This window comes from Hyperolius riggenbachi, chromosome 1 (genome assembly GCF_040937935.1).
Source record: "Hyperolius riggenbachi isolate aHypRig1 chromosome 1, aHypRig1.pri, whole genome shotgun sequence".
Classification (NCBI taxonomy): domain Eukaryota; kingdom Metazoa; phylum Chordata; class Amphibia; order Anura; family Hyperoliidae; genus Hyperolius; species Hyperolius riggenbachi.
In genome coordinates, this window is record NC_090646.1 from 16,097,457 (window position 1) to 16,119,110 (window position 21,654).

At 46.1% G+C, this 21,654-nt stretch overlaps 1 protein-coding gene across 1 annotated transcript in view; it reads left to right on the forward strand.

Moving 5' to 3' along the window:
- Positions 1-5,838, forward strand: part of LOC137545008 (uncharacterized) — a 43,871-nt gene extending 38,033 nt beyond the window's left edge. Inside the window, exon 9 of the mRNA XM_068266123.1 lies at positions 3,778-5,838. Within this exon, the coding sequence (XP_068122224.1) occupies positions 3,778-4,136 (359 nt within the window). The 3' untranslated portion in view covers positions 4,137-5,838. The remainder of the gene's footprint in view (positions 1-3,777) is intronic.
- The last annotated feature ends 15,816 nt before the right edge of the window (positions 5,839-21,654 follow it).

A 21,654-nucleotide genomic window follows, 5' to 3' on the forward strand; every position in this document is an offset into this window, starting at 1 on the left:
CAGGCTACCCACCACTGCTGCCCACCTACCCACCACTGCTGCCCACCTACCCACCAGGCTACCCAGCAGGCTACCCACCACTGCTGCCCACCTACCCACCGCTGCTGCCCACCTACCCACCGCTGCAACCTACCCACCACTGCTGCCCACCTACCCACCAGGCTACCCACCACTGCTGCCCACCTACCCACCACTGCTGCCCACCTACCCACCACTGCTGCCCACCTACCCACCAGGCTACCCACCACTGCTGCCCACCTACCCACCACTGCTGCCCACCTACCCACCACTGCTACCCAGCAGGCTGCCCACCTACCCACCAGGCTACCCACCACTGCTGCCCACCTACCCACCACTGCTACCCACCTACGCACCACTGCTGCCCACCTATGCACCACTGCTGCCCACCTACCCACCAGGCTACCCAGCAGGCTGCCCACCTACCCACCACTGCTGCCCACCTACCCAACACTGCTACCCAGCAGGCTGCCCGCCTACCCACCAGGCTACCCAGCAGGCTGGCCACCTACCCACCACTGCTGCCCCCCTACCCACCACTGCTGCCCACCTACCCACCAGGCTGCCCACCTACCCACCAGGCTACCCAGCAGGCTGCCCACCTACCCACCACTGCTGCCCCCCTACCCACCACTGCTACCCAGCAGGCTGCCCACCTACCCACTAGGCAATCAGGCTGCTCACCCTTCACCACCTACCCACCAGGCTATCAGCTTGCCAACACTCAAATCTGCTACCGATATTGTGTATTTTGTGGTCAGTTTAACTACCGATATTGTGTATTTTGTGGTGAAATCTGGTGCTGACATTGTGTATGTTCTGGTCAAATGTGCCGCAAGATTGAATGATTTTTTTCTGGTCAAATCTGCCGACATGATTGAATGTATTTTCTTGTGAAATCTGCTCACATAACGTGTAATGTCTGGTGAAATTTTCTCGCATTACGTGTATTTTATGTTGAAAGCTTCAGACATTTTGTGTATTTTCTGGAGAAAAGCTGCGCAATGATGTGAATTTTCTGGAGAAAGGTTGACTAAAACTTGGGTGCACTTTTAAATTAGCTCCGCCCCATCCGGTCATAGCCACGCCCATTTTTTTTCATGTCCCGTGGGTGGGGGGGTGTCTTTCAGTACCTAGCACCGGGTGTCAAATGCCCTAGGTACGCCACTGCCCAGACAATCAGTGTTTGCGTCCATTTTGTATTTTGGTCTGGCGTTCTGTAACGATCGGTGAAGCACAGAGAGGATCCGATTACCAGTGATCTGCAGTATCACTGGGAATACAGATGTATACCAGATTATAAGTGATCTGCAGTATCACCGATAATCCGATATACTAGCTAACCTCTGTTCACCTGAGTAGAGTGTAGTGTTAGGTGCAACAATAACACTTAGTGGACTAGGCCTCAGTGCAGCAAGGAGTACTGCACAGATTCCTTCCGCAGACCTGAGCTCTCCAAGACAGGAGGAGTCAGACTGACAGTAGGAAGGACAGACTGAAAGTAACCTTCAGGAGGAAGGATCACTAACAGAGCGAGGAACCGCCTCTAACAGTAAAGTCGGTTCTCGAGGTCGGACAAGCCAGGTCGTACACACACAGACAGATAAAGTACAAGATCAGGAGGCAAAGGCGGAGTCAAAGTACAGGCAGGGTTCAGCAACGGGGTATCAGATATATCGGGGTACAAAATCAGGAGGCAGAAGCAGAGTCAAGGAACGAGCCGAGGTTCGGCAACAGAGTATCAGAAATATCGAGGTACAAGATCAGAGTTCAGAAGGATAGTCAAGGCAGGCAAAAGTCATAACAGATAATCACAATCAAACTAGTACTTTAGCTATCAACAGAATCTAGCTAAGTGTACGATTACAGCTCCAGCTGGTCCCGGCACACTTGCCGATCTGACTACGGATCTGGGTGCTCCCACATGTGTGATCGTACGCCAGACAAAGAGCAAGTGAACAACCAGCAGCATATATACTCTAGGACCTTTCCAGGACCTCCCTAATTGCTGGTCCAATGAGAGCAGTGGAATTTGTCAGCTGACCCAGCTGGTCAGCCGACTCCCTTCTAACTGCTATTTAAACTCTGCCTCTGTGCTCGCGCGCGTGTAAGTCTGAATCTTGGTGGACTATCAGTCCCAGCCACACCAGTACTGTCATGCAATGAATCTAATGCGGGGGCTGCCTCTGATGCGGATTCCGCCGTTACCAATGCGGATTCCGCCGCACTGCCCATGCGGCATGCGGCGTTTTTTCCGCGTTGTGACGCCATGCTGGACGCGGAAACAGCCGCCTCACCTCGAGAGACGGCGGCTTTTCCGCGTTTCTTCACACCCCAGTGCTGGAGAGGGGGACGGGGAAAGCCTCTGGATCATCCAGCGCTTCCCTCTACTGAGGAAAGTAGCTAACTTCCTCTCCTAATATGCTTACAGGTTCACTTTAAACTGTCAGATAAACGAGCCAACTACAAGCAGGCATTTGCTTTACTGTTGCGTTCACAGTGGGGAGCTGCGTTGTGACAACAGAAACACAACATAGTGGAGGGGAAAAATAATAGCACACCTTAATGGCCTGAATGCACTAAGCTTATCACCTGTCTTTAATAATGTTCCTGACCTGTTTCTAGTGTTATCACCATGGTGACGAGGCATGTAGTAAACTCAGCGGGGGCAGAGTAGAAGAGGACACCTGGAGACAGAAGGGGGAACACCTGGGGACAGGAGGGGGGACATCTGGGGACAGAAGAGGACATCTGAGGAGAGAAGGGGGGACACCTGGGGACAGAAGGGGGGACACCTGGGGACAGAAGGAGGGACACCTGGGGAGAGAAGGGGGGACACCAGAGGACAGAAGGGGGGACACCAGAGGACAGAAGGGGGGACACCTGAGGACAGAAGAGGACACCTGAGGACAGAAGGAGGGACACCTGAGGACAGAAGGAGGGACACCAGGGGACAGAAGGGGGGACACCTGGAGAAGGGGGGCAGAAGGAGGGACACCTGAGGACAGAACCAGGGACACCTGAGGACAGGAGGGACACCTGGGGACAGAAGGGGGACACCAGGGGACAGAAGGGGGGCAGAAGGAGGGACACCAGGGGACAGAAGGGGGGACACCTGGGGAAAGAAGGGGGGACACCTGAGGACAGAAGAGGACAGAAGGAGGGACACCAGGGGACAGAAGGGGGGGTGACACCTGGAGACAGAAGGGGGGCAGAAGGAGGGACACCTGAGGACAGAAGGAGGGACACCTGAGGACAGGAGGGACACCTGGGGACAGAAGGGGGGCAGAAGGAGGGACACCTGGGGACAGAAGGAGGGACACCTGGGGACAGAAGGAGGGACACCTGGGGACAGAAGGGGGGACACCTGAGGACAGAAGGGGGACACCTGGGGACATAAGGGAGGACCTGGGGACAGAAGGGGGGATGCCTGTGGACAGGATGGGACACTGGGGACAGAAGGGGACACATTGGGGACAGAAAGGAGCACAGGAGGACACCGATTGGAGGCATCAGTGGTTAGGGTTGGGCATCAGTGGGGGATCGGTTAGGGTTGTACCTCAGTGGGGGATTGGTTAGGGTAAAGCAATTAAAGTAATTTTACCAATATTCAACTAGCGGCTAATTCTGGTGCCCACATTCTGCAGCACCCATTTTGCCTTTACGCCTATACAATAGTGACACGGACATTACAGATTACAGGTTCTGCTGCAAACTTGCCGCTGAAAAAGGTAAATTAATCTTCACTTTCTTTTTCAGGGGTAGGCAGAAAAGAACCAAAAAAAGAAGAGGCGAAGCCTCAACCTCTACAGAATGTAATGATACCCAAAAACAGCATGAAGAACCCTAATAATAATGAGGTACATGGGACTGCCATTCAAGTGGGGAATCAGGAGAGCCAAGAACAAGGCGATAACTATGTGGATTCTACTGAGGAAGGTCCAGGAGAACTAAAGAAGAACCTTCTTCATCCTGAGGAACCTCAACACTTCACAATGCAAAGTAACTCATGTCCGAGTAACACAACAACACCTCCATTCCCTCTATCTGCAGAAGGACAATGCTGTCCCCACCCAGGGGCGGTGGCTTCTGCTAAGAGGAGTGAGGCGATTGGATGATGAATGGGTGGGAAATGTTTTTTTTTTTCCAGGTCTAAATATTACGTAGAAGCATTCGTAAGCTTCACTAGCACATGTCCACACGCTGTGGCTGATCAGCGAGACTCCAGAGGCTGGACCTGGTGTAGCAACTTCCATGTAGGAAGAGGAAAGGTGTGTATAGGATTACATGATATGTGTGTGATTTGCGTCATCCTGGCTCTACACATAAACCTACACAATGTTTTTACAGTGGAACAAAACAGGAAGCTACATCAATGGGAATGTTGCTGTCTATTGCCCATTGAAAGTCCGACCATGAGTTTTCCCAGGTTTTACAAAATAAACAGTAAGCAGGAAATGAGTAAAAGTCTCCCCAACAGTGACACAGGCAGTAATAAAAAGTTATCTTTCATTTAAAGGAAACACGAGGTGAAAACAAAACTGATGAGATAAACAATTGTATCTTTCCTCCATTCTCCTATAAATTACCTTTTTTTAGATATCCCAAAGTTTTATTTAATTTATAAATCTACTTTAAGTTTTGACTGTTTCATTTTCTCTGCTCAGTGACACATGCATTGAAGTATGCCAGAGCTAAAATCTATGAACTATTGACCCCTTTTATCTCTTTCCTGCCCTCAGAACCCATTTGTCTGCCAGGAGAGTGTTTTATGGCTGCAATTCCTAATCATTGAGGGTTATAGTCCCACACAGACAGAAACTGTCACTTGCATATCGAATGTGTAACTCTTTCAGGCAGAGAAAGAAAAAAAGGAACACAGCCTAGTTATTTGTGTGCTAGGCACTGTACATACACATGTCTATCTCATCATGTCACATGTCACCTCGGGGATCCTTTAAAAATGATTCACAGTTGAAATGAAAAAAAGGAGAAAAAAGATCAATTCTTTAAAGGTTAGGAGCTTCCTGTGACTAATGTTCCCCCAGAGATGTTGGGTACAGCCATTCTGTGACAGCCAGGCTACATGTTACTTCCAGGCCTTGATGGCCCCAGAAATAGTCGGTGGTCCAGAAAATGGTCGAGAAAATGGAGAATAGCTGTTCCCATCACACAGGAGCTCTGCTTCCTGAGAGATTGGTACAGAGATTGGACAGACCAGTTGGGTTGCCCAGTGTGGCTGAAACGATCTGCAATGCTATCCTTTTGACCCGTCCTCTAGCTTACTAAGTAATGAGGCCTTCATCAGCACATGACATGATGGGACCACTAATGGCTGGAAGAAAATTCTTTTCTCACCCAGTGTTAGAGGTTCTTTATTGCAATGCTGTAAAATGTGGCTTAGCCTTCCACAAAGAACAGCTCTGAAATATACTGTATACTTCAACAGTACACAACTTCAGCTGTTCAACTTCAAATGTAACTGTATACTTAGATGATAAATCAGTAATAGAAGCATCCAGGAATACATTAGTAAGATGGAATCCAAAGGTAAGCTGATAAGAGAATGTCCGAGGCAGCAGCAGACATGGAAGAGAGAGTAGAGAAACTGCCACGAGGAGACCAGACCTGGCATGGGAAGCACCATCAACAGATGGCTGAGGTGGCTGACACTGGGAAATATTAGAGTGGCTGGAAAGGTATGGAATTAAAGACAACACTGAGGCATTGCTCATATCAGCACTAGAGCAATAGAAGCAGAAACTAGATACATTTTTGATAATGTGGAAACGGAGTAGAAGTTTAAGGGCTTGATTCACAAAGCGGTGATAACTCAGTTATCACGCCTAAAAGACTTTAGGCGTGATAAGCGGTGCAAAGCTGAGTTATCACCAATTTGTGCTGCTCTTCGCGCGAAGCTCCCGCGCGCAAAGTTTTGCGCGTGTAGCGCACCGCGCTGCGCGCGCAAAGTCCCATAGGGCTCAATGGACGCTGCGCGCGAAGCAGGGCACACTGCACGCGCAGCGCGGTGCGCTACGCGCGCAAAACTTTGCGCGCGGGAGATCGCGCGAGTTTCTTCTTATCACTCCTAAACTGAGTTTAGGCGTGATAAAGGGCTTTTCACAGGCGTGCAAACACTTTGCACCGCTTTGTGAATCAAGCCCTAAGTCTTGATTTGTTTCTGTCCCCAGCAAAGAGAATGTGCCTCACTTCCTGTACAAACAGGAAGTGGGGAAGTCAGAGATGTCAACAAATGATTTTTTTTATTCTTTTTTTGCATTGTGGAAGAGATTTTTTTTTCTCTCCTCTTACAACTGTATCATTTCCTCACCCCTGGACCACCAGTTTACTTACTGAAGCCACAATGCTCTATGGAGGTCCATGGAACAAGAATTTAGGGAAGATATTTCCAGTGAGAACACAGACAGAAATACAAACTCAAACTTTTGGACAAGTTTCCACAATCTACAAACCTAAAATGAAAAGAAGTTCTGGAGTGGGCCTAAAATGGGACAAAATATGAAAGGCGCCATATCTGTTAACTTTTAGATAATACTAGTTTCCTGGTTGAAGGGCTGGTCTTCTGGCTTCAAGTAAAGTGACACACCTGAGTTAGAGTGGTGTCAGATCACCTGATCAGCATGCTTGTGGATCAGGTAGAGGGGTCAGCACAACAAGCAGAGTTTTCCGGTTGGAAGAAAGCAATGGTGTTCCTCATGCTTTCATTTACTTTAAGAAGCGTTTGCCTTTGAGAGTTTCATTTTCCCGTCCATACAGAATAGCTTTGGGATAAATGTCACTTATAAACGTTTTTGTAATGGAATAAGCCAGGTGATTTGCACATCACATATGATTCACACACTCTTCCTTCCTGCTCATGATGTTCAGTGAGAAGCAAAGGTTTATGGGCAATGAAGTGCTTGTCCAATGTTTACCAATGACAGAATACACTGCATTGCAAGTGGAGGCCACAGACATGAGTGTTCTATACTGTGAATGGGGCACAAACCTGCACCCTTCTACAAGGTCGGTGTGTGTTTCTGTGTGTGGTCGGGGATTGGTCTGTGAGGGTTGTCTGCTGGGGTGTCATGTTAGCCATACACCAACCAATTCTCACAAATAAACAGGTCTATAAGACAAATGCACCTTTTACATTTTTTTTGTATTGATAACTTATTAAACCACGTCACTATCTGATCATCATGTTATGCTCATTCCAGGACAAAACCAAAACACAGTGTCTAGTGGCTAAAGGAGCATAATCAATATTTGCAAGCTAAGTCAAAAATATTCATTACTATTAAAGAAATTGCCCACTGAGGGCACAAAACTATTTTTTGAGGCAACTACTTTTTTCTTTTCATGAAAGCAAGTGACGTGTGTGGCTACTCGTGGGACAACCGATCTATGACCGATCTCCAGGCCGGCCAGATTACAGTGATGGCCATCTCATGTCTGACGCCATCTTGCAGATGACAGTGTTAATTGTCTGTTCTTTCTGTTGCTGGGTTATATATATTAAAGTCTGAAGAGTTGACCTGGGGAAAAAAACGACCTACCATTCTGTGACGAGAGCCTGGAGAGTGTGAGATGACGAGAGATTGCATGGTGTATATTGGGCTGAAAACATGGTAAATCAGCCATTCTCGTGTAAAATGCTGTTACCAGACAGATTATGGTTGTGGTAAAATACTTTCTATGAGTGAAGACCAGGGTCAGACCCATCTGTATATAGTGTATTTATAAAATGGCATGACTGTGTTCGCATGTATAATGTTATTGTCAGGGTTGGACACCAGAGTTATTACTGTAGACGTATTATTGGAGTTACTATGATGGTCGGTGTTGAGAAGGGTGACTCCTGCTTGGGCTATGAAATGGTTACATGCCAATGACTGTCTTTGGTTGGATCAGCCTATGATGTTATATATAGACATTTGTGTGTAAATATTGACTATTCCTTCTTATATAGCAGATTGTATTATATGACTGGTGTAACTGGTTTTTTTTTTGGATTTTTATGTTATATGTTCTGTTCAGGGTCGGACTGGGCCACAGTAGTACAGTTTTTTCCCTCGGTGGGCCCCCCCTCCTTGTCTGACAGAGCTCCAATTGCTGCCTGCAGCACAAAAATTCTCTTCTCAGTGCTGTAATCACTCATGCTGAGAGCAGTGGCGTAGCTAAGGAGCTGTAGGCCTCAATGCAAATTTTACAATGGGGCCCCCCAAGCACTCTATACATAACAATTGATACGACGCACCAAAACCTGCCAATGGCAACTACAGTGTCAGAGGTGCAAGAAAGGGATGGGGAACAGCTTGTTAATGATTACCACTGTTCAAAGTATCTATAGAAGTGAATATTATGAGCACAGGACCAATAGAGAGCTAATACTGTAGTTTAGGGGGGCCCCCGATGTGGTCGCAACCTCTGCAACCTCTGCGGTTGCAACCTCTGCAAAGTAGGACATTACTTTATATTGAAGGAGGGGACTCTATGCAAAGTTTTGCTGGGCAGCAGTGTCTCTGAATTACAATGCTGCTAAGGTCATGTACATTTGGCCCTGTCCATAATACATCATGACCACGCCCACCTTCCGGTGCATGGTCACGCCCTTTTTTCACTGCAATCATGGGATGTGTGGGCCCCAGGTTGAAATATCTTTGGTGGGCCCCCAGTGTCCCAGTCCGACCCTGGTTCTGTTAACAAGTAAAGTATGGATTACGGTAGATTGTGTATCTTCTGTATTTCTTACCATGGATATGTGTTCAGATACAAGTAAAGAAGTATACAGTACTGTAATAAGTAATGTGTGTAATGTGTATATCCATACAGATCCTGTGTACTTTTTTTTTTTAAGGAAAGTTCTCTCATGTACTAGTTTGACATGATGTTGTCTTTATGCAGGTTCAATAAATATGTGTCATATTCTTGTGTAAAATGGTGCATCGTGTAGTAGATTTATTTTTCCTTTCCTGTGTGTCAGTTAAAGGGAACCTGAGGCAAGAGACCCGAGGTGGCGGCTACCATATTTGTTTCATTTTAAACTATGCAGATTGCCTGGCAGTCCTGCTGATCCTGTGTCTCTAATACTTTTAGCCACAGACCCTGAACAAGCATGCAGCAGATCAGGCGCTCTGACTGAAGTGTTATTGCATTAGCTGCATGCTTGTTTCAGGTGTGTGATTCAGACACTATTGCAGCCAGAGATCAGCAGGGCTGCCAGGCAACTGGTATTGTTTTAAAAGGAAATAAATATGGCAGCCTCCATGTACTTCTCACTTCAGGTTGGTGCTTTGAGTCCACCAGGAGAAAAGCTTGATATAAATGTTCTGTCATGTCAGTTCCTTTTACATTTCCTCAGCTGCTTGTTTTACAAGGGTTTGTAGTTGCTGGAATACAGGGCAGTAACACTCAATGAGGCCACACACCATACAATTTTTTAAATATCTGTTTAATTCAAGAATAGCAATCAATTTTTCTGACTGATTGTAACAATTAAAAAATCTGACCAATGTACCACACACCTATGTTACATTTTCCCCGATCATGAATAAATTAATTGAAAGCTCCAAAAAAAAAATTGATTGGAACTGTACATCAAGTAATTGACAATCCATCACACACCAAACAATTCTTGATAAAGTTAGTCTGAAATCTCCCCGAAAAAAACCAAAAAAAAAACAAAACGGGAAATCTGATCGGATTTCCTGATCAAAAACAAAGAAAAGCTCTCCTTTTTTTTTTGGGGGGGGGGGGGGGGGGGGGGGGGGGACTGATCGTAATTATCGAATTGGTGAAAAAATTGGATCTTTTAATTGTATGGTGTGTGGCCACCTTAAAGAGTAACCTTCAGGCTGCAAAAGCTAATTTAAACCTCTATTCTCCTGTGTTAAACAGTTTAGAAGCAAGCCTTAAAGGCATTACTGAAGATAAAAATCTCTCTTACATTTGATGTGTGCTGACAGCAAGGCTCTGTATTCCCAAGCTCTTAAAAGGACGAGAGGCCGCATACCATACAGCAAAGCATTCTGGGGCCCTCCCCTCGGCTGCTAGTGAGAAGTTACAGGGTCAAGTTACAACAGCATGTAACTCAGTCCAGCGCACAGCACTGATAAATCTCCAGGCAGAGTATACTGCATGAGTCCGCTATTGTTCCTAGCCACATGGCTAATCAATATTCACTGCACAGTAATGTTATTCATTACGAGCTTTTTTCTGAGTGGAATCATCAGGAAGCAGGGAGGACATGACGACACAATTGGCTTCATAGGAGACAGACAAACATGGAACCTGCCATGAGCTGTCAGGAGCATCATTCTCTGCAAATACTATATAAAAATTCTGTGAAGTCCAAACGGGGACAGTGAAATGCATATGTAATGTAAGTACAGCCAATATTTAGCTACTGATATGTGTTTATTTTCTCTGAGACCCTATACCTAACAGCTCCTCTATAACTCGATTCTCCTGCTGCAGAGATAGACTGTGCTGGTAAGTACTACGTATACATAGGTAGCCCTGTGTATTTGCCAACTATAGTAGAGAGGTAAATGAAGTAAGCCCTGCCCTCTGAATGCACATAAAACCTTCATCCAATACATGACTAATATTATGGTGCCCATACACGGTACAATAAAAACGTTCAATTTTCCAGTTTATTGTACCAAAACGATCAAATTGAAAAGAATTTTTTTTTCAAACGAGAAAAATGAACGATTATACTGTTTTTTTTTCAATAAAAATCCGATTGGACATGTTGGAAAAATCTTTATTTTTGATCTAGTGGCATAATGGAACAAAATTATCTTTTCGAAAAAAATGAAAGGATTGTACCATGTATGGGCACCTTTAGCTGGACAAGTGTGCAATCTACATCCTTTAAAGTGGATATAAACACGCAATCGTTCTGTATGCAGATGCAAGTACTGCCGGGGGGCACCTGCTGGTGGGACATTGTATGCATGCAAGAAGTATGCCCCTGTAACAGAGCTAGTGCAGCCTCTTTCACACCGACATGTTGCATTGGCCTATTTTGGCGCAGGCCAATGCTACACCAATGGAACAAAGCAACATCGCGTTGCTGGGCAACGTGCGGCGGTGTGCGGGGAACTGGAAGCCATGTAAGTCTATGGCCATGATTATTTGTTTGCATTGTATGGCGTTAGCTGTGTGGCGCATGTGCAAAAGCATATTTTTTTCAATACACATCCGCGCAATTCCATTTTTGGCCACAGGAAGTGGGCGCTAGAGAGCCTAAGTTCCTGCTCAGCTTGCAGCCAGAAGGGGGATTATCGTGCATTCCCGTGGTAATTCCCAATGGCTATTTTTTGAGTTGCGGCGCTATGCGTTCATCGCACCGCAATGCTCTTATTCTGCCACAGGCACACAGAGTATTGTGGTTGTATGGCTGGCTGCGCTCTCACACCTAAAGCAAGAGGGATATGGAGGCTGCCATATTTATTTCCTGTTAAACAATACCAGTTGCCTGGCAGCCCTGCTGATTTCATTGGCTGCAGTAGTGTTTGAATCACACGGGTAACAAGCATGCAGCTAATCCTGTCACACATCAGTCAGCCCCCTGAGCACCATGCGCCTCCCTGGCCGTCCTCTTCTCCCCTCCGTTCTGCTGCTATGACTCCCGGATTAGTCGCAGCCAGTCATGGGATTCTGTGAATGCCACTTGCGTGCCCCTTCATTCACCCCCCCCACCCCCGCCACTCTCCTAGCGCTGCGAGTGTTCAGCACCTGTGAAATACTACTGTGCAGGCGAAGTAAGGAATGCACACGATGAGTGGTGCGCATTGCCAAGCTGTGCATGCGCAGAAGCGGCAAGCCCAAGACCGGCCGCGACCGACTGGATTACTGGGAGGGGCCGAACAGGACGGAGAGGGAGGCCATGGTCCTCATGGGGCTGGAGAAAATCCCCAGTAAGTATAAATAAGAAACGGTACTATCCCAGGTGCACTTTAAATATATATTTGTCCTGGGGGATGTGCAACCATCTTTACCATGCCAGAGGGGGCATGGTGAGCACAGGCTTTTAAAGGGGGGTACATAATAATAAAATGTTGAGAAACGCTGCCATAGAGGACCAGTCTGAATCCTCCAGGCCAGGAGCATAGATAAAATGCCCCCCCCCCCCCCAAAAAAAATAATAATAACAAAATAAACTGTAAGGCAGCTCTGTACCTTCCCAATATAGACAGCCAGAGAGGCCCCCGGTATCAGGTGGCATCCCCCAGTATAGGTAAACAGAAGTAGCCCCTCAGCATATGTAGCCAGAGGGACACCCTGGTACAGGTAGCCACTAGCCAGAGGTAGTCAGAAGTAGCCTGTCAGTATAGGTAGCTAGAAGTACCCCCAGCACCCCACCCCCAGTATAGGTAGCCCCCCATACAGGTAGCCTCAAATTACCCCCCCCCCCCCCCCAGCATAGGTAGTCAGGTGTAACCTCGTTGGTATAGGGAGAGACGGGGATGCCTGGAGACCGTAGATCATTGGTGGAGCCTAAAGAAGTTAGTTCTATATGAGGCTCGCCACAGGTGGACTTGGCTCCCCTTGGCTACAGGCTGCTATGGTGATTCTTACACCACTACTGCTGGCCTCAACCTAGTCAAGATAATCAGGTTCTCCCGATCTCCTCTGCTTGATGACAGTTATTTTAAACCCTTGTCTTCCACCCTTCCTGGGCAACACCAGACCACTTACATGTAAGTATTCAAGTTCCAGCCATCCCAGTCCAGCACTATAGAAGCTACCAGCACACACACACCAGTTTTAGGCAGCCAGAGGTACCCCCCAGAAGAGATGAGGGGAACTCACGGTGCAGCATGTGATCAGTTTGATCAGCTGATAGATATGCAAGGTTCTGATTTGCCGTAATGACTTCCTGGTTTAACACATGATCATGAGCAGCAAATCAGAGCCTTACAAATCTATCAGCTGATCAAACGGTTCTCTCTAAGTTCTGCTAGGCATGGCCATCCCTACCTGCCCCAGTATGGTTACCCAGAAGTGCTCCAGTATAGGTAGCATCCCCCAGTATAGGTAGCCAGAAGAAGCCCACCAGAATAGGTAACCAGAGAGGGCCCTATTATTCAGTTCCCTTATTCAGTTGGTCACCAGAGGCCCCACTACTAGGTGGTAGGGCCCCCCAGTATAGGTAACCAGGGGTAGCCTGCCATTATTGGTAGCTAGAAGTTAGCCACCCCAGTTTCAGGTAGCCCCTCCCCGGTATAGCTAGCCAGAGTTGGCCTGCCAGTATAGGTGACTCCCTCAGTACAGTATAGGTAGCCAGAGCCCCCCCTCCCCCAGTATATGTAGCCAGAAGTAGCCTTCCCAGCTGCTATGGCTGCTGTGCTATGGCTGTTACACCACTGCTCCCACTACAGATTCAAGGCTGACTTTAATCAGCCATAAAAGTGGCCACACATCTGTAGATTTTGCAGCCGATCGACCAAGAGCATGCCCGATCAACAATTCAACTAATTTCAGGCTGAAATTGGTCACATGTATAAATTGATCATGCTGGAAAATATTGCGCCGACATGCTTGACTGGGTGCACGGCGGTAACTGCGTCGGCGTGCAATATTCTTGTACAGCAGGAGACATGGCAGCGCTTTCAAACAGAAGTTATACCTAATTGATCAATTTGCATGGATGTGCAGAGCTCCAGTAACTGGACAATATTACACACCTGGCACTCACTACACACAAAAGGGGGGTGTTAGCTTCAGTAAATAATGTATTGTCCAGTTATTGGAGCTCTGCACATCCATGCAGATTGATCATTGAGGTATAACTTCTGTTTGAAAGCGCTGCCATGTCTCCCACTGTACAAATTGAACATAAGCGTACTAGTGGTCACTCAGCTGCATTCATTGCTTCAATTCTACATTCAAAATTTTAGATTAGAATTAGTACATAATTTGCATCTGTTTTGCATTCAAGGCATGTATTTCGCCCCAGTGGGGCTCTGCATTGCCTCTGTTGGTGTGCAATAATCTTGAACCTGATAGAAACCATTGGCCGCGTCCCCCCAAAATGTACATCTACCCTCCTCCAGGTGCCCACGCATTAGTACTTTCCCTGCCCGCCGGTTTCTCCACACTCTTCTTCCTCATTTATGCCCCACAGGGTTGGTAGTGTATTGCATGTGACGTCACACAAACGTGCCCCACTTGCAGTATGCCAGCGACCACGTGGGGCACGAATGAGGAAGAAGAGAGTGGAGACAGCGACTGACAGGTAAAGTATTTATGCATGGGGGAGGGGAGATGTCACGGATTCACTGGCGCCATCCGCGCAATCACATGAAAATGCACACAAAGGTGTGATGTAGAGTACCCCTTTAAGGCTTCAGCCTCACTTAAAAAACAAGAAATATTCTGCATGTCCAAGCCAGTCACACACTATAGGAAATGGTGTTGGGTTTATTCCTCCCTAGTGAGGGTGCCTTAAAAACTACACAGCAGATTCACTTTACATTCGTTGTTCCCTAGAGGGAGCCCCATAAACCCTAAACCAGAGCCACATATCCTTCAAGATCTACTTCAAGGGATATTGATAAAGGGAAGGCAAAAGCTAGGAACCAGATCCTTGTCATAAATCTCTGGCTGTTCAAAAAGCTTTCTCCCATATCTTCTCAGGGAGAGAGAGAGTCCAATGCCCTTTAATTACCCTTGAAATAAAAGAATAGTCAATTTTACTAAATTAATCATTCTTACATAGATGCCAGACATATCCAAATTATCAGAGATGCCATAAATCTGATTGGGTAGGACTGAACCACAAAGCGCCTGACTACCATCTTCTGGGACTGAGATACCGGTTTCTCAGCAATGAAATATCGTAATTCACCTGTGTTTAGGGGCTATGTGAAGTTGGCCCCCCTACAATCAGCACAAATAAAAGTTCTAGCATGTTTGGTTAGTGCTACGTTTGTGCCCGTTTGTGCCGCAAAAATAAACATTTGTGCTGCTTTTGTTTTAAAGATAATAGCAATTATCTTTTTCCAAACGATGACATCACCCAGCCCCCCTACAAAGGCGCACGGACACAAAAGTGGGGTCGTTGGTTAGTGCTGGGTTTGTGCTCATTTGTGCTGCAAAAATCACCGTTCTATCTGTTATCGTTTTTGAGATATTAAAGGTTTTTTATATAGGTCAAAAGTTCAAGCAGCCCCCCTACAACAGCGTACAGACACGAAAGTGGTGTCGTTGGTTAGTGCTGGGTTTGTGCTCATTTGTGCTGCAAAAATCACTGTTCTATCTGTTATCGTTATTGAGATATTAGGGCCCTTTTCCACTGAATCGCAAAGCCGGCGATTTCCCAACGTTGCATGCATAGCAAAATCGCGGCAAATATCGCTCCGCCGCGCGTTCGCGTTCCTGTAAAAAATGAATCGCGGTAGTGGAAATGACCTACCGCGATTCCTATGTTAAAAAGCAAACCGTAGCGATTGTAAAATCGCTAGCGGTTTGCGACTTTACGATTCAGCCAGCGCAAACGCGCTGGTGGAAAAGGGCCCTTAAAGGTTTTTTATAAAGGTCAAAAGTTCATCTAGCTTTATTCACTTCACTATTGAGATGTTTCTGGTTTATTTAATGTACAGTAAGTCCCCGGTTAACGAACAAGAAAGGGACTGTAGGTTCATTCTTCTATGTCCCCACCTCTGTTTGGCATACAATGAAAAATTGCGCCGGCTAAATAATGGCGCCATTTTACCGTGCGATATTTAGCGTACGATATTATAAAACGTTATTTATCTTTTAGCTCTTAAACGTTATTTTATAAAACACTATTTAACGTTTTAGTTGTTATACTTTATTTTTCCAATTCTACATACATGCATACATACTGTACATACATACAAGCATACGTACATACATACATGCATACATATATACATATACATACATACAAGCATACATACATACATACATACATGCATGCATACATACATGAATACATACATGTATGCATGTATGTATGTATGTATGTATGTATGTATGTATGCATGTATATATGTATGCACGTATTCATGTATGTATGCTTGTATTCAAGTATGTATGTATGTATGTATGTATGTATGTATGTATGTATGTATGTATGTATGTATGTATATGTATGCATGTATGTAGTAATGGAAAAATAACACCTAAAACGTTAATTAACGTTTTATAAAATAACGTTTAAGAGCTAAAACGATAAATAACGGAAATAAATCCATTCAAAACGATAATTAACTGTTTTATGGGCATCTTAAAATTATAATTAACGTTTTGGAATTCGGCGCCATTTTTTTACAGTTCTTATCGTTAAAACGCTAAATATCGTTTTATAACAGAATTCCAGTGGCACCATTTTTATATAAACTGAGCTTGGCGCCATTTTTCACTGCTCCCTCTGTTTGTACCTCCTCTGTGTGCCTCTGCTTGTACCCCCCCCCCCCCCCCCCCCGTGCTCTGTAACCCCTCTCTGTCTCTGTTTGTACCCCTGTGCATCTGTACCTAGAGATGAGCCGAAATTTTGAACTGCTTTTATTACGAATGCGAAATTTAACATTACGACCCAAATTCGTAATTAATTTTCAAATCGTAATTTACAATTTCGTAATCGAAATTTCACTCCCGTAATGACGAATTTCGTGTCTCCAACCGAAATTTTACTGTTTCAGGTTTGTAAGGGTTTCTATCCTCTCTCTCTCTCTCTCTCTCTCTCTCTCTCTCTCTCTCTCTCTCTCTCTCTCTCTCTCTCTCTCTCTCTCTCTCTCTCTCTCTCTCTCTCTCTCCCAGAGATCTGTAGTATTTCAAAACCATACTCACATTCATGACATGTCCAGGGATCAAACCCAGGCCAACCACATGGAAGACAGCTATGCTCACCACCATACCACCAAACACACACTAAATAGACTGCTAACCTAAATCTTACTTGTAGACAGTCATATGAGACACATGCTGGGTGCAGGGCTTTGTGATTGGACCATGGACCATGCGATAGAGTGAGGTGCAAAAATGAAATCATGCCTAGCAGAGGATGGTTTCACAATGCTAAATGCTAGGCTGGCTGTGGTGCAATTGGTTAGTGCGTCTGGCTGGTAACAGCAAGGTTACAGGTTCGATTCCATCCAGGCATGTCTTTTCCTTTTGCGTTCAACAGTTGTCCAAACAGAGCCAACAGAGCCCCAGATAGCCATGTAGAGTTAGGTCACAGCTAGCCTGGCTGTGGTGCAATTGGTTAGTGTGTCTGGCTGGTAACAGCAAGGTTACAGGTTCGATTCCATCCAGGCATGTCTTTTCCTTTTGAGTTCAACAGTTGTCCAAACACCGAGCACAAAGTTTTGCATGCGTAAAGTTTTACGCACGCAAAATACCCCATGGGGTTCAATGGCGCAGCGCGCGCACGCAAAAGGAAAAGACATGCCTGGATGGAATCAAACCTTGCTGTTACCAGCCAGACACACTAACCAATTGCACCACAGCCAGGCTAGCTGTGACCTAACTCTACATGGCTATCTGGGGCTCTGTTGGCTCTGTTTGGACAACTGTTGAACGCAAAAGGAAAAGACATGCCTGGATGGAATCGAACCTGTAACCTTGCTGTTACCAGCCAGACGCACTAACCAATTGCACCACAGCCAGGCTAGCTGTGACCTAACTCTACATGGCTATCTGGGGCTCTGTTGGCTCTGTTTGGACAACTGTTGAACGCAAAAGGAAAAGACATGCCTGGATGGAATTGAACCTGTAACCTTGCTGTTACCAGCCAGACACACTAACCAATTGCACCACAGCCAGCCTAGCATTTAGCACTGTGAAACCATCCTCTGCTAGGCATGATTTCATTTTTGCACCTCACTCTATCGCATGGTCCAATCACAAAGCCCTGCACCCAGCATGTGTCTCATATGACTGTCTACAAGTAAGATTTAGGTTAGCAGTCTATTTAGTGTGTGTTTGGTGGTATGGTGGTGAGCATAGCTGTCTTCCATGTGGTTGGCCTGGGTTTGATCCCTGGACATGTCATGAATGTGAGTATGGTTTTGAAGTACTACAGATCTCTGGAGAGAGAGAGAGAGAGAGAGAGAGAGAGAGAGAGAGAGAGAGAGAGAGAGAGAGAGGGAGAGGGGGAGGGAAGGAGGGAAGGAAGGAGGAGGAGGAGGAGGAGGCTGGCTGTGCTATTCATTTTAGGCATCTAGAGGGATAGAAACCTTTGCAAACTTTAAAATACTAAATTTCGTAATCGTAATTACAAAAATTTGCGTAATGTGCGAAAATTACGAAATTTCGATTACTGCTAAAATCGTAATTGTAGTAATTTCGCGAAATTTCGGAAATTCGTAATTAGGTCATTACGCTCATCCCTATCTGTACCTACTCTGTGCCTTTGGTTTTACACCCTGTGCCTCTGTCTGTACTCCCAATGCCTCTGCTTGTATCCCTCTGTGCCTCAGTTTGTACCCCTGTGCCTCTGTTTGTACCCCTCCCTGTGCCTCTTTTTGCACTCCCTGTGCCTCTATTTGTACCCCCTGTGCCTCCGTTTGTACACCCCTGTGCCTCTTTTTGTAATCCTCACCAAAGTTTGTACCCCCTGTACCTCAGTGTGTACCCCTTGTGCCTCTGTACCTTAGTGTGTAACCCCTATGCCTCTTTTTGTACCCCGTGTCTCTGTTTGTACCTCCTGCACCCCCCCTGTGCCTCTGTACTTCGGTTTGTACCCATTATGCAGTGGCGTACCTAGGGCATTTGGCACCCGGTACTGGGTATTAAAAGACACCCCCCCCCCCCAATAAAAAAATGGGCGTGGCCACAACCTGCGGCGTGCTTAGCGCGCCGCGGCGAAAAATGGGCATGGTCATGACCAGATGAGGGCGGAGCTAACTAATTTAAAGTATTAGCTAGTATAGTTGCCCCAGTATAGCTAGTATAGTTGCCCCCAGTATAGCTAGTACAGTTTCCCCCAGTGAAACTAGTTTCCCCCAATGAAGTTAGTATAGTTGCCCCCAGTATAGCTAGTATAGTTGCCCCCAGTATAGCTAGCTAGTTTAGTTGCCCCCAGTATAGCTAGTATAGTTGCCCCCAGTATAGCTAGTATAGTTGCCCCCAGTATAGCTAGCTAGTTTAGTTGCCCCCAGTATAGCTAGCTAGTATAGTTGCCCCCAGTATAGCTGGTATAGTTGCCCCCAGTATAGCTAGTATAGTTGCCCCCAGTATAGCTAGTATAGTTGCCCCCAGAATAGCTAGTATAGTTGCCCCCAGAATAGCTAGTATAGTTGCCCCCAGAATAGCTAGTTTAGTTGCCCCCAGTATAGCTAGTTTAGTTGCCCCCAGTATAGCTGGTATAGTTGCCCCCATTATAGCTAGTATAGTTGCCCCCACTCCCCAGTATAGTTTCCCCAGTAGTATAGTTGCCCCCAGTATGGGGGAAGCTTCTGGCACTTCCCCCCTCCTAATTAGCAGCAGCTTTAGATATGAGGGCAGGAGCGGGCGGAGAGGACTTACTCACCTGCTTCCTGCGTTCCAGGCGATGGCGCGCACATCATCCTCACGTGACGCTGGTCTCCGACTTCTCTGTCACTCACTGCGCTTCCGCTAATCAGGAAGCACAGTGGGCGGTGGAGAAGGCGGAGAGCAGCGTCACGTGACGATGATGCTAGAAGAATGAACCTACAGTCCCTATCTTGTTAACCGGGCATTATCTGTACATTAAATAAACCAGAAACATCTCAATAGTGAAGTGAATGAAGCTAGATGAACTTTTGACCTATATAAAAAACCTTTAATATCTCAAAAACGATAACAGATAGAACGGTGATTTTTGCAGCACAAATGAGCACAAACCCAGCACTAACCAACGACATCACTTTCGTGTCTGTACGCTGTTGTAGGGGGGCTGGGTGAACTTTTGACCTATATAAAAAACCTTTAATATCTCAAAAACGATAACAGATAGAACAGTGATTTTTGCAGCACAAATGTGCACAAACCCAGCACTAACCAACGTCACCACTTTTGTGTCTGTGCGCCTTTGTAGGGGGGCTGGGTGATGTCATCGTTTGGAAAAAGATAATTGCTATTATCTTTAAAACAAAAGCAGCACAAATGTTTATTTTTGCGGCACAAACGGGCACAAACGTAGCACTAACCAAACATGCTAGAACTTTTATTTGTGCTGATTGTAGGGGGGCCAACTTCACATAGCCGTGTTGAGGTCCCAATTAAAGCAGAGAATGCCAGGAATAAGCCTGTATCATTCTCTGCAGGTTCTGATCAACTGACACCATGATATGACCATTTCAGATATTTCACATTCTTTCCTGCCTGACATGACAGAGGGTGGAGCTGGAGGCATGTAGCAGAACCGCCCATCTCCCATTACAATCTCCACCCTCCAGTGGAGACAGAGTTACAATACTGCTGGACACAGGCTGGAAGCAGAGTCCCTCCCAGCCAGCTATCCATAAAACATCAAGGATTTGGCTGTTATTCATGGACCCATGGCTACTATGTCTTCTGTTTTGGACCTACAATTCCAAAGGACATGGTAACTTGACACCTTGCTCAGACTAGTAACTAGACTAGTTATCATTTTTCACTTTTAATCCTTATTTTTTTATTGCATCAATTTGTTTCAATTACTCTATTTAGTTTCTGCATTATTTTATTATAAAATTAACAATTAAAAAATAATTTGTCTAAGACTCTAAGTGCTTGTTCTGGATGCTCTGCAAAGAGTTTGCATTTCCTGAGAGAATGTTACCATAACGGTTATTAATATTGTTATATTTTGCTATCTCTAGAAAGGATGTTGACTTAACCCTTTTTTACAGGATTTAACTAGAGTTAGATTTGCGAATTGGTGGCAGTGACCTGGTCTCTATATGAAATCGCAGATTGTATCGATTGTACATACAATCAAAATTGTACTGTGTGTGGACTCACCAACCAGTCTAAAAGGTTACTCTGCCCACAGTGCTGACTGCCTTCAGGATTTCCTCAGGGTCTGAGGCTGAAACTGCAGCAAACGGAACAGGAACTGGAGGGTGACTGAGCCAACGTCACCGGGGGGGGGATTTGGATTGGTTAGGTCAGGGGCCATAAATGTAGTCCATTTGGGGGGGGAGGGGCCCGGCAGGGCCAGGGGCGACATGGCGATGAGGCAGCATCACTAGGTTTCATGCTGCCAACAGATCTCTCTCCGATCAGATTTTATCAGAGAGAGATCTGTCACTTGGTCGATCGGCTGCCACAATCTCTAGATGTATGGCCACCTTTAGACTACAGGAATAAAGATGGGGAGGGGCAATTGCCCACATGTGTGCTCTCTCAGTTGCTACGAGGAACCATCTAGGGGGTGAGTATGATTCAAAGGACGACTGTAGGGGGGTTGGGGGAAAATGAGTTGAACTTACCCGGGACTTCTAATGGTCCCCCGCAGACATCCTGTGCCCGTGCAGCCACTCACCGATGCTCCGGCCCCGCCTCCAGTTCACTTGTGGAATTTCAGACTTTAAAGTCAGAAAACCACTGCGCCTGCGTTGCCGTGTCCTCGCTCCCGCTGATGTCACCAGGAGCGTACTGTGCAGGCACAGACCATACTGGGCTTATGCTATACACTCCTGGTGACTT